The 14,104-nt window shown below is 46.0% G+C and overlaps 1 protein-coding gene across 1 annotated transcript in view; it reads left to right on the forward strand.

Annotated features, from left to right (window-relative positions):
• TTLL11 (tubulin tyrosine ligase like 11) overlaps positions 1-14,104 on the forward strand; it is a 235,151-nt gene that overhangs the window by 198,174 nt on the left and 22,873 nt on the right. Inside the window, exon 8 of the mRNA XM_049773069.1 lies at positions 12,469-12,575. Within this exon, the coding sequence (XP_049629026.1) occupies positions 12,469-12,575 (107 nt within the window). The remainder of the gene's footprint in view (positions 1-12,468; positions 12,576-14,104) is intronic.

A 14,104-nucleotide genomic window follows, 5' to 3' on the forward strand; every position in this document is an offset into this window, starting at 1 on the left:
TGGGGAGGAGGGAGATTTGGGACATTGGTGATGGGAATGTTACACTGGTGATGGGTGGTGTTCTTTACACGACTAAAACCCAAACACAGTCATGTATGTAATAAAGTTGTTTAAATAAAAAAAATAAAATATAAATCTTTGCACTATTAAAAAAATAAAATAAAATAAAATAAAAAAAGAAATAATATTGAATAATTTGCTTAAGCTCCATGTAAAATGCTTTCTTTTATCAAATCAAACATATTATAGCAAAGAAAATTCAAATATATGGGAAGATAGATAACTTACTCAGTTAAGGAGAAATTCAAAATAAAATTATCCAATAAGGGGCCAGAGAGATAGCATGGAGGTAAGGCGTTTGCTTTCTTTTTGTTTTTTTTTTCCTTAAATTTTATATTTTTATTTCTAACCAACATTGCATCCAGTATTTTAACAAAAAAGTTCTAGAGCAGTCTATGAAAAATGGAATGTAATGGTCAAGAACTTAAGCCCATAAATTGAAATTGAAAGATGTTTTCCTTCCCCAGTTTTTTTTAAATTACAAAAGTATGGGGCCGAAGAGATAGCATGGAGGTAAGGCGTTTGCCCTTCACACAGGAGATCCCGGCACCCCATATGGTCCCCCGTGCCTGCCAGGAGCAATTTCTGAGCATGGAGCGAGGAATAACCCCTGAGCACTGCCGGGTGTGACCCAAAAACCAAAAAAAAAAAAAAAAAAAATTACAAAAGTATTTTTTCCTTCTTTATTTGAATATCTTGATTACATAAATGATTGTGATTAGGTTTCAGTCATGTAAAGAACATCCCCTTCACCAATGCAACATTCCCACCACCAATGTCCCAAATCTCCCTCCATCCCACCCCACCCCCACCTGTACTCCAGACAGGCTTTTCAGTTCCCTCATTCATTCACATGATTATGGTAGTTCTCTGTGTAGTTATTTCTATAGTTGCACTCACCACTCTTTGTGGTGAGCTTCATGGAGTGAGCTGGTGTTCCAACCCTCCTCTCATTGTCTCTGAAGATTGTTATAAAAATGACTTTTATTTTTCTTAAAACCCATAGATGAGTGAGACTATTCTGCATCTCTCTCTCTCCCTCTGACTTATTTCACTCAGCATGATAGATTCCATGTACATCCATGTATAGGAAAATTTCATGACTTCATCTCTCCTGACGGCTGCATAATATTCCATTGTGTATATGTACCACAGTTTCTTTAGCCATTCGTCTGTTGAAGGGCATCTTGGTTGTTTCCAGAGCCTGGCTATTGTGAATAGTGCTGCAATAAATATAGGTGTGAGGAAGGGGTTTTTGTATTGTATTCTTGTGTTCTTAGGGTATATCCCTAGGAGTGGAATAGCTGGGTCGAATGGGAGCTCAATTTCCAGATTTTGAAGGAAACTCCATATCGCTTTCCATAGAGGCTGTACTAGACGGCATTCCCACCAGCAGTGGATAAGAGTTCCTTTCTCTCCACATCCCTGCCACCACTGATTATTCTCATTCTTTGTGATGTGCACCAATCTCTGGGGTGTGAGGTGGTACCTCATAGTTGTTTTGATTTGCATCTCCCTGATGATTAGTGATTAGCATTTTTTCATGGGCCTTTTGGCCATTTGTATTTCTTTTTTATCAAAATGTCTGTTCATTACTTCTCCCCATTTTTTTTATGGGATTAGATGTTTTTTTTCTTGTAAACTTCTGTCAGTGCCCTGTATATTTTGGATATTAGCCCCTTATCTGAAGGGTGTTGGGTGAATAGTTTCTCCCACTCGGTGGGTGACTCTTGTATCCTGGGCACTATTTCTTTTGAGGTGCAGAAGCTTCTCAGTTTAATGTATTCCCATCTGTTGATCTCTGCTTCCACTTGTTTGGAAAGTGCAGTTTCCTCCTTGAAGATGCCTTTAGTCTCAAATGTCATGGAGTGTTTTACCGACGTGTTGTTCTATATACCTTATGGTATCTGGTCTGATATCAAGGTCTTTAATTCATTTGGATTTTACTTTTGTACATGATGTTAACTGGGGGTCTATGTTCGCTTTTTTGCAAGTGGCTAACCAGTTTTGCCAGCACCACTTAAAGAGATTTTCCCTGCTCCACTTAGGATTTCTTGCTCCTTTGTCAAAAATTAGGTAATTGTATGTCTGGGGAACGTTCTCTGAGAACTCAAGCCTATTCCACTGATCTGAGGGTCTGTCTTTATTCCAATACCATGCTGTTTTGATAACTATTGCTTTGTAGTACAGTTTAAAGTTGGGGAAAGTAATGCCTCCCATTTTCCTTTTCCCTAGGACTGCTTTAGCTATTTGAGGGTGTTTATTATTTCACATGAACTTCATAAGTGTTTGATCCACTTCTTTGAAGAATGTCATGGGTATTTTTAAGGGGATCACATTAAATCTGTATAATGCTTTGGGGAGTATTGCCATTTTAGTGATGTTAATCCTGCCAATCCATGAGCACGTTATGTGTTTCCATTTCCGTGTGTCCTCTCTTATTTCTTGGAGCAGGGCTTTATAGTTTTCTTTGTATAGGTCCTTCACGTCTTTGGTCAAGTTGACTCCAAGATATTTGAGTTTGTGTGGCACTATTGTGAATGGGATTGCCTTCCTGACTTCCATTCTCCCTATCATTATTGGTGTATAAAAATGCCATTGATTTCTGTAGGTTGATTTTGTAGCCTACCACCTTGCTATATGAATCTATTGTTTCTAGAAGCTTTTTGGTAGAGTCTTTAGGGTTTTCTAAGTACAGTATCATGTCATCTGCAAACAATGAGAGCTTGACTTCTTCCTTTCCTTTCTGGATTCCCTTGATATCTTTTTCTTGCCTGATATCTATAGCAAGAACTTCCAGTACTATGTTGAAGAGGAGTGGTGAGAGCAGACAGCCTTGTCTTGTACCAGAATTTAGAGGAAAGGCTTTTAGTTTTTCTCCATTGAGGATAATATTTGACATTGGCTTGTGGTAGATGGCTTCAACTAGATTGAGAAAGGTTCCTTCCATTCCCATCTTGCTGAGAGTTTGGATCAAGAATGAGTGTTGGACCTTATCAAATGCTTTCTCTGCATCTATTGATATGATCATGTGATTTTTATTTTTCTTGTTGTTGATGTTGTGTATGATGTTGATAGATTTATGAATGTTAAACCATCCTTGCATTCCTGGGATGAAACCTACTTGGTCGTAGTGTATGATCTTTTTGATGATGCATTGGATCCTATTTGTCAGGATTTTGTTGAAGATCTTTGCATCAGCATTCATCAGAGATTTTGGTCTGTAATTTTCTTTTTTGGCAGCATCTCTGTCAGGTTTTGGTATCAAGGTGACGTTGGCTTCATAAAAGCTGTTTGGGAGTGTTCCCGTTTTTTCAATTTCATGGAAGAACTTGGCTAGGATTGGTAGTAGCTCCTCTTGAAAGATTTGAAAAAATTCATTAGGAAAACCATCTGGGCCTGGGCTTTTCCTTTTGGGCAGATGTTTGATTACAGTTTCAATTTCCTCAGTAGTGATGGGGGTATTTAGATATGCTACATCCTCCTTACTTAAATGTGGAAGGTTATAAGTGTCCAAGAGTTTTTCCATTTCTTCTAGGTTCTCATGTTTCGTAGCATAAAGTTTCTCAAAGTAGTCTCTGATTACCCTTTGGATCTCTGCAATTTCTGTCGTGATCTCCCCCTTTTCATTTCTAATATGGGTTATCAGATTTCTCTCTCTTTCGTGAGTTTTGCCAATGGTCTATCAATCTTGTTTATTTTTTTCAAAAAACCAGCTTCTGCTTTCGTTGATCTTTCAGATTGTTTTTTGGTTTTCCACTTCATTGAGTTCTGCTTTCAGCTTTGTTATTTCCTTCTGTCTCCCTATTTTTGGTTCCTTTTGTTGGTCATTTTCTAATTTTTTGAGCTGCGTCATTAAGTTATTCGGTATGCTCCTTCTTCCTTCCTGATGTGTGCTTGTAGAGCTATAAATTTTCCTCTCAGGACTGCTTTTGCTGTGTCCCATAGATTCTGGCAGTTTGTGTCTTCGTTATCATTTGTTTCCAGGAAAGTTTTGATTTCCTCTTTGATTTCATCTCAGACCCACTGGTTGTTCAGTAGCAGGGTGTTTAATTTCCAATTGTTAAAGTTTTTCTTCTGTGTGGTTTTGTAGTTCACATCTAATTTCAGAGCCTTGTGTTCAGCAAAGGTAGCCTGCAAGATTTCTAGCCTCTTGATTTTATGGAGGTATGTTTTATGTGTCAGCATGTAGTCTATTCTGGAGAATGACCCATGTACATTGGAAAAGAATGTGTATCCAGGTTTTTTGGGATGGAGTGTCCTGTATATATCTACTAGTCCTCTTTCTTCCATAACTCTTTTCAGGGCTAGTATGTTTTTGTTGGGTTTCAGTCTGATTGACCTATCAGGTGTTGATAGGGCCGTGTTGAGGTCTCCCACAATGATTGTGTTATTATTGATTTCTTCTTTCAGATTTGTCAGAAATTGTATTAGATAATTTGCTGGTCTCTCATTGGGTGCATATATATTTAATTGTCTGATTTTTTCCTGTTGCACATATCCCTTGATTAGTACATAGTGTCCATCTTTGTCCCTTACCACTTTTCTGAGTATAAAGTTGGTGTCATCAGATATTAATATGGCCACCCCAGCTTTTTTTGAGGGTGTTGTTTGCTTAGATGAATTTCCTTTGATTTTGAGTCTATGTTTGTTCTGACTATTCAGATGTGTTTCTTGTAGGCAGCAGAAGGTTGGATTCATCTTTTTGACCCATTTTGCCACTCTGCGTCTTTTAATTGGTGAATTTAGTCCATTGACATTAAGGGAGATGATTGTCATAGGATTTAATGTCATCTTTGTAGATGTTTGCTGTGTTTGTTGGTCTCTCTTGTCTTAGAGTAGACCTGTCAGTTTTTCTTTTAAGGCTGCTTTTTTCATCTGTGAAGTTTCTGATCTGTTGTTTATCCATGAAGCTTTGTATTCTTCCTTCAAACCTGAACATGAGTCGGGCCTGGTGTAGTATTCTCGGTGAGGCATTCATTTCATTCAGTCTTGTCACAATATCCCACCACTGTCTTCTGACCTTGAGAGTTTCTTGTGACATGTCTGCTGTAAATCTTAGGGATCCTCCTTTGAATGTAATTTCCCTTTTTGATCTTGCTGCTTTCAGTATTCTATCTCTATCTATGGGATTTGTTATTGTAACGAGGATATGTCTTGGGATGTTTTTCTTTGGGTCTCTTTTAGCTGGTACTCTTCGGGCATGCAGGATTTGATTGCATGTAGTCTTTAACTCTGGGAGTATCTCTTTGATGATGTCTTTGACAGTTGATTCTTCCTGGAGATCTCCTTCCTGGGTTTCTGGGACTCCAATGATTCTTATGTTGTTTCTGTTGAGTTTATCAAAGACTTCTATTTTCATCTGTTCGCATGCCTTGAGTACTTTTTCCATTGCCTGTTCGTTTGTCTTAAGGTTCTTTTCCAATTGTGTTGAGTTTTTCTGCATCACATCTTCCAGTACTCCGATTCTCTCCTCAGCTGTTGATGCCCTGTTGGCGAGGCTATCCATTGAGGTTTTCAGTTGAGCCACCGTGTTTTTCAGATCTGTTATTTCAGTTTGGAGTTTTCTGATTTCTGTCTTTGTGTTCTCTTCAGATGGATCTATGCTTTTTTTGAGTTCTACGAACATATTCCATATTTCTATTCTAAACTCCTTATCTGAAAGGCTTTTTTTTTTTTTTTTTTTTGGTTTTTGGGCCACACCCGGCGGTGCTCAGGGGTTACTCCTGGCTGTCTGCTCAGAAATAGCTCCTGGCAGGCACGGGGGACCATATGGGACACAGGGATTCGAACCAACCACCTTTGGTCCTGGATCGGCTGCTTGCAAGGCAAATGCCGCTGTGCTATCTCTCCGGGCCCTCCTTATCTGAAAGGTTAATCAGGTGGTTGGAATTTATTAGGTCATCCGAGCTTTCATCTTCATTCTCTGTGGAGGTGTTTGCCTGCGAGGTTTCCCCATTGTCACGCTTGTAGTGTGGTTTTTCCTGCGTGTTGTGGTGGGGTTCATTGGTTAGAAAGAGTGCGTGGCCGTGCTCTTCTGCTGCCTCTAGTTGACAGTCCTCAGAGTGAACAAAGGCACAGCAGGGCGGAGCCTCCACAGGCCAGAGACCTCAGCTTATTGGACAGTGACCCCCGCAGCCAGAAAGTACTTACTCAGCAGCTTCAAAATGCAGTTTTTTGGGGGTGCGCTTCCTAAGGCCTCTGAGAAAACTTTCGGGGATTCAGAAGCACAGGCAGATAGGCGTAGAAGAAGTTTCTCCTCAGGCATTTGCCTTTCATGCAGAAGGTCATTGGTTCAAATCCCAGCGTCCCATATGGTCCCCCGTGCCTGCCAGGAGCAATTTCTGAGCATGGAGCCAGGAGTAACCCCTGAACACTGCCGGGTGGGACCCAAAAGCCACCAAAAAAAAAATCCAATAAAAAGAAAAAAAAACCTGAGCCCGAGCCGTGGTGCAAGTGGTAAGGCATCTGCCTTGCATGCGCTAATCTAGGACGGACTGCAGTTCAATCCCCTAGTGTCCTATATGGTCCCCCAACCCAGGAGTGATTTCTGAGCGCATAGCCAGGTGTAACCCCTGAGCGTCACAGGGTGTGGCCCAAAAACCAAAAAAAAAAAAGCTGGCAAAAAAATACAAGTATTATAAGAAACTCAAAGAATGTGTACCCATTCTTAGATGTTTAGATCTCAGTTTGGTCTCAGGGGTCGGAGAGATAGTACAATAGTAAGGCGTTTGCCTTGCATGCAGCCTACCCACAACTGATCGTGGTTCAAATCCCAGCATCCTAGTTGATCTCCCGAGCTTGCCAGGAGCGATTTCTGAGCTCAGAGCCAGGAGTAGCCCCTGAGTGTCACTGGATGTGACCCAAAACCAAAACCAAAAAAAATAGATCTCAATCAGGGGTTAGCTTTCACCTTATAGGACCTTCTCCAGGAGAATGAAGCTTTTATCATGGGGAAGGAGAAACACAAAAGAAATTCCTTAAGTCAGCTTTTGTGTCATGGAAAGGGTTGGCTTCTAAACTTCTGTGAGATGTCAGTTGTCATTGAGGGGACGATCATTTCTAGTCAGACTGCTGAGGGGTGGGGGGCTCCCAAGGAAACAGAATGGTTTGTGAGCGTCTCTCCCGAGTTAGATAAACCCAAATCGCCTTGTTGTGCGTTTTAAAAGAACATTTGTGTTACATTTTGGTTTTCATCCTGGCTCTCCATCATGAGGACTGTAGGGGGAGCTGTCATATGCCCCCTTGAGCAGACAGTATTTTGGATGGTGGTGACCGTGTCCTCATGGTGCAGACAGGGAAGTTATGAGTTTGAGCACCATTGCAAGGTCACACAACAAACCAGGACAGGCTCCAAGTCACTTCCAAAGTCCGAAGCACACTTTTGCCTTGTTCATGGCTAGCCTAGGAATGTCTCTGGCTTTTCATTTGCTATTTTGGGGGGATTTTTCATCTGTTGAAGACTTGGCTCTTACATGCCTCAGTCACCATCTCCTGGGGCAAAAGGGGAAACAGTCCCCATGATCCAAAGCTACCCATGTCTCAAGTTTTGCCCAGACAGCCTGCTCCCCTCCTCCAAAATGGAGCCTAAGACTGATTCCATTCCACTCTGTGTCTCTCACTCTCTGGGCTCTCAGTGCTGCCCAAGCACATTCTAGATACAAGATGAGCCTGTACTTACTTGGTGGGTGAATGGATAGATGGACAGATAGACAGTGGCTGTGCGGGTAGATGGATGATGATGGGTGGATGGATGAATGAGTGGATAGATGATGTGTTGGTGAATGAATGGACAGTGGGTGGATAGATGGATGACTAATGGGTGATGGTGGATGGATGGATGGAGATATGATGGATGTATTGGAATGGTGGATGGATGGATGATGGGTGGGTGGGTGGATGGGCGGACAGATGAATAATTGATGAATGGATGGTGGATGGATGGATACACAGAAGCACAGACGTATGGATAAGTGTATGTATGGATAGAGTAGAATAACAGGCAGATGAGCAAATGGGCAAAGTGTGAGTGGATGGATGATGGATGGATGGTATATGAAAAATTTACTCCAGAATCTTACCCTGTAGCAACATTTCCTATTGAGTAGACTGAGAGTTTGGGCATGCTGGGTTGAAGCAAGGAGCTGTGATCTTCATGTTTCCTACTCACCAGTCCCAAGATTCTCACCATGGTCTCTGCAGAGATTCTAGCCTAGTAGAGTCCCAGCCACGACCTTATATCTCGAATCTGGTCTTCTTGCAGCCCCAGATCCTCCTTCCCACGTTTCTCCACAGCTTCTAAAGCCTACTTTGGCCTTCAGGGAGGGCTGAATGTGGATCCCAGCAAATTGGACCCCTTCTCCCAAGCCTCAACTTTCAAGTCATATAGAAAAGGGTCTGAGAGTGGCTCCCTTATAGGCCTACAGAAAATATCCTGGACAGGGTGGGGCCTGGAACATAGCTGGTGTGAGGATATGCCTACCATCTTGGAAATCGTTTCTCATGTCCTACCACCAGCCCGGGTCCCTCCTTCCCCTGTATCCACGGCAGATCAAGCCATCAGCTGTACTCTCGGCATCACTGGGGGGAGGGGGGGGGTAAGCTCCAAGGATAAATGGAAAATGCTCTGTGGGAAATTACGGCCTCTGAGAAAGCCTTGACACTTCTATTTTCTCCCTGTCAGCAAAGGAAATAACTCTGTGCCAGGGGTCAAGTTTGTTTCCCTTTTTATTCTACTGAAACCCCAAAGCAAGTTACCGGTGTCCTGCGGGGAGCCAGTTGGCTAGAGAGAACGCTGCTGGAATCATTAGAGCAAACCAGTGGCTGGTTGTGGCTACAGAAGCCTTAGAAAGGAGCCAGGTGGATGGCCTGAGCCTTGGGGGGGTTGGGAGGGCTTGTCCTGTTTCTGGCCAAGCCCAACAGAGATGGCCCAGGTCAGTGACAGGTGACAGCAGAGCTTAGTGTCCACTGACACGCTGTTGGCATGCACTGATGTGCTTCCAGACTGATGGGTGAGAAATAGAGACTGGAGAAGCACCAAAGAGGAGACAGGCAGGAGGGGTGTGGGTATGGAAAATGCCTGGTGATGGAGCAGCTTTCTGGAGGTGCCGGCCCCCCATCAGTAGGGATCCGGGTGACAGGGAGGCCCCCAGCAGCTTGCCAAGCACCCATCAGTCTCCTGACGGAGCTCTTCCCACCCAGGGAGTGAAGCAAAAGGGAGATCAAAGTGCTGTTTAAACTATCAGGGAGTCAGGGAGATGGATGTGACGCTCAGACAGCTCAAAGCAGCATCGACTGCCCTTCAGCTGACCCCGGGCTTCCCTTCGGGCCCCGTCAGGCACCCTCTTGTTCACGAGCAGGAGCTGGCCCCAGGGTCTGGCTGCCTCTGGTCTGAACCCAGCCAGAGCCTGGCACTACCGGCACCACGTGGCAAGAATACCGGCACCACGTGGGCACCCAGGTATGGCCAGCTTGATCCCGGGCAGCTCCAGATGAGCTGGCATAAGTTGGCTCCGAGACAGGAAGTGGGAAGGGTGGAGAGATGGGGAGGGAGCTGGGAATCGGCTGGGACCAAGCAGGCCCCTAGTGCAAGGCAGGTCATGGGCACACAGCCTGTGGGCGGGCTTTATGTCTTTCCTGAAGAGCCAGAGCTAAAGAGCCCCAGACATGGGAGGAAGCACGAGTGCTCCAGGACCTCACCGCGAGCCTGCCCAAGTGCCCACCAAACTTTCTCTTTCCCCACTTCCCAAGCCCAGGACAGGTGAGGGAAGATGGGGGAAGCATATCTTTGCCCTCTGTGGCATGGCCAGGGGCACCTCAGCCTCCGTGCTCTAGATCAAGGATGCCCCTAGAGCTGTAAGGCCTGCCTCCTCCTCTTCCTGAGATTACCAAGAGAAGATGTGGGGCTGCACCCCGGCACTGCTACCTCAGCCTGCCCAAGGTGTCCTGGGCCAGTAGGTGCCAGTCCTGGGTGCCATACTGGGCCAGTAGGTTCGGATTCCCTACAACTGATCTGGGGCCTGTGTAAAGCCACTTATAGACAGATGTGCAGGAAGGGGCCTGGGGGCACCCAGGGCTCATCCGGTGGGTCTTTCAGGATGAGGAGACAGTGATGGCTGCAGTTAGAGCCTGTTTGTGTCCCCTGGGTCACTCGAGAACCCAGGTCAGAGCAATACCACTTCTTTGCAACTGTCCCCGAACATAAAAAACAACCATTTGGAAGTATATAATCCGTACAGCTGTGTTCGTCACACTTAGTACAATAGCCAAAATATGGACACATCCCCAATAGCCAATCACCATTCAAGCAGTGGTAGAGAGGGCCGGAGCAATAGCACAGCAGTAGGGCATTTGTTTTGCACGTGACCAACTCGGGACAGGCTTGGGTTTTATATTTGGCATTCCATATGGTCTCCCCAAGCTTGCCAGGGAGTGATTTCTGTTTTTTTTTTTTTTTTTTTTTGGTTTTTGGGCCACACCCTGCGGTGCTCAGGGGTTCCTCCTGGCTGTCTGCTCAGAAATAGCTCCTGGAAGGCACGGGGGACCATATGGGACACCAGGATTCGAACCAACCACCTTTGGTCCTGGATCGGCTGCTTGCAAGGCAAACGCCACTGTGCTATCTCTCCGGGCCCTTGATTTCTGTTTTTTATTTTTATTTTATTTTGGTTTTTGGGCCATACCCAGCAGTGCTCAGGGTTTACTCTTGGCTATGTGCTCAGAAATTGCTCCTGGCTTGGGGGGACCATACAGGATGCCGGGGATCGAACCGAGGCCTGTCCTGAGTCAGCTGCATGCAAGGCAAACACCATGCCACTGTGCTATCACTCCAGTCCACCCCTTTTTTAAAATAAAAATTTTTTTAAAGTTCATTGATTGATTGGTTTCTGGGCCACATTCAGCGGCGTTCAGGGGTTATTCCTGGCTCTATGCTCAGAAATCGCTCCTGGAAGGCTCGGAACCATATGGGATGTTGAGAATAGACTTGGTCTCTCCCAGGTCAACAGCATGCAAGGCAAATCCCCTACAGCTGTGCTATCTCTCCAGCCCCCAGGAGCAATTTCTCAGCACAGAGCCAGGAATAACCCCAGAGTGCCGCTGGGTGTGGCCCAGAAACCAAAATAAAAAGGAAGTAGTGGAAGAGGGCCAGAGCAATAGTACGTAAACACACTGGGATACTTCACAGCGCTAAGAAAGAACAAAACAAAGCCATGCCGTTTGCGGCAACATGGATGGAACTAGAGCACGTCATGCTGAATGAAGTTCGTCAGAGGAGAGAGAGGATCAGGCAGGACAATCTCGTGTGTTAGTAGCAAAGGGCCAAAGGCCACACAGCGGGAAAACTGATCCACACAAAACTGAGATGAGGAAAAGGTTAAAAGGGAGAGGGACTAGGATCTTTGGAAGGAAGGAGATGGGCACATTGGTGCTTGGTGAGATTTTGAATTATCTGCATGAGAAACCATTATTAACAAGATTGTAAACCACAGAATCTTCACTTAAAACTTTTAAATTAAAAACTTCAGGGTTGGGGCCGGAGAGATAGCATGGAGGTAAGGCGTTTGCCTTTCATGCAGAAGGTCATTGGTTTGAATCCCGGCATCCCATACGGTCCCCTGTGCCTGCCAGGAGCAATTTCTGAGCATGGAGCCAGGAGTAACCCCTGAGCACTGCCAGGTGTGACCCAAAAAACCACAAAAAACAAAACAAAACAAAACACTTCAGGGTTGGGGCCGAAGAGACAGCACAGCAATACAGCATTTGCCTGGCACACAACCAACCAACCCAGGGAGGATGGTGATTCGAATCCCCCGGCATCCCATATGGTCCCCCTGTACCTGCCCGGAGCGATTTCTGAGCACATAGTGTGGAGTGACCCCTAGGCGCTGCTGAGTGTGACCCAAAAAACAAACAAAATCCAGGGCTAGTCACTTGAATGCTGCCAGTGGCCCACTCACACACCCCAACACATACGGGTCTGGAGACAGTTGGCTGTGTATGTCCCACATACACAGGATGGATCCTTTGCAGTGTGGACTCCCCCTTCCCTTCTGTGTGGGCAGAAACTGACCCCAGTGTTTCGTGGGAGTCAAGCCCAATAACAAGGGAGCAGGGAGAATAAGTTTCTCCAAGGTTGTCCAGCTTATAGATGGCAAAAAGCCAGACTCAATTTGAGATTTGCCCCCCACAGCTAAAGTCCTTGTACTTTCCATCCCTTTCAGCCGTACTGACCCCCAGACTCCAGCTCCCCACATGTTTCATTGTCAACTCACATTTACAGCTTCTCACCTTCCATCCTCCCAGTCAGAGGTGTGGTGGGGGGGTGCCCTGGAGTCTAGGAGAAGCCACCAAGGCCTGAATTCAGGCTGGGCTGAGTCCCTCAGTGACACACCCTCCTGTCTGCCGCAGGAACTGTAAGCTGAGCAGCAGCAGCTTTTCTATGGCCGCGGTGGACATCCTCTACATAGACATCACCCGGAGATGGAACGCCATGACGCTGGACCAGCGGGACTCAGGTACGCGGGGCTGTGGGCTGCATAAAGGTTGGGGGGGCGGCTCATCTCTTCCTTCTTGAGAAAGGTCTTGTTGGGAGGAAGGAGGAAGGAAGTTTAGACTCTTGGCCCGACATCACTTAAGAGATGCCACTGCATGTGGATTCAGGAACCCTTTTTGGCTGCACGATTGTGCGCCCCCCCCACCCCATTCTTATTCCACTGCTAGAATACTTGGTAACTGTGGTTTATCTACACCGTGGAATACTATGCAGCCATCAGGAATAACAAAGTCATGAAATTTTCCTAGACATGAATGAACATGGAAACTATTATGCTGAGTGAAATGAGTCAGAGGGAGAGAGATAGATGCAGAATAGTCTCACTCATCTGTGGGATTTACGAAAAATAAAAGACATTCTTGTAACAATACTCAGAGACAATAGAGACGAGGGTTGGAAGGACTGGCCATTATATGAAGCTTGCAACAAAGAGTGGCGAGTGCAGTTAGGGAAATGACTACACTGACAACTATCTTGACTGTAGTAGTGAGTGAGAGAAGTAGAATGCCGTCTGGAATACAGGCAGTGGGTGGGGGAGGAGGGAGTTGGGGGCATTGGTGGTGGGAAAGTTGCACTGGTGAAGTGGGGTGTTCTTTTTATGACTGAAACCCAACTACAAACATGCTCCTAATCATGGTGCTTAAATAAATTTATTAAAATAAAAAAAGAGGAGGCCTGAGAGATAGCACAGCTGCTGGGTGTTTGCGTTGCATCCAAGAGACTGTGGTTTGAATCCCAGCATCCCCCATGCCTGCCACGAGCAAGTTCTGAGCGCAGAGCCAGGAGTGACCCCCTGAATGCCTCGGGATGTGCTCCCCTCCCCCCAAAAAAGACTGGGTTGGCGCTGGGAGCTGTCCAGGGCTGCACTCCACCCCCAGGGATTTGTGGCTGGTCTTCCTCCTCCAGCCAGTGTGGCTCCCCACGGGAGGACCCCCCCTCGGGTGGCTGCATTTCTGATCACTTCCTCTCAGAGGGAATTTTCCTTAACAGACTTAAGAGCCGTCCCTGACATTTGTCCAGCTCATCACAACATTACTGAGGACGCCATGCATTTCCCCCTCATTAATCGTTCCTGTGAACCAGGGAAGTTCTCATTTCACAGCCGAGTAAGCGCCGGCTCAGGTGACCCGGCACCTGGGCTCCCTGCTCTGTCTGCGGGGCTTCCCTCCCTCTGTGGAAAGAAACCAGGGAGGACCTTGCTTCTGCGATTCCCCTGGGACGGCTGGAAATGGAGCCTGGCAGCTCTGGGTTAGAATCACACCGACCGCCTCTCCTGCTGCGGAAACGGAGCTGAAAAGCCACTTGGCCCCCTGAACTCCATTTCTTCTTTGGCAAGCAGGTGCCAGCCACTCCCGCTCTGTGTGTGCGTGCGTGTGTGTGTGTGTGTGTGTGTGTGTGTGTGTGTGTGCGCACGTGTGTGTATGCGTGTGCAGGTAGCAAAGCCTCCTTGAAGCGCCTCTGGGTAGCTGTATCTTACTGGTGCTGATTTAA

Source organism: Suncus etruscus, chromosome 5, assembly GCF_024139225.1.
Source record: "Suncus etruscus isolate mSunEtr1 chromosome 5, mSunEtr1.pri.cur, whole genome shotgun sequence".
NCBI classification, from domain to species: Eukaryota; Metazoa; Chordata; class Mammalia; order Eulipotyphla; family Soricidae; genus Suncus; species Suncus etruscus.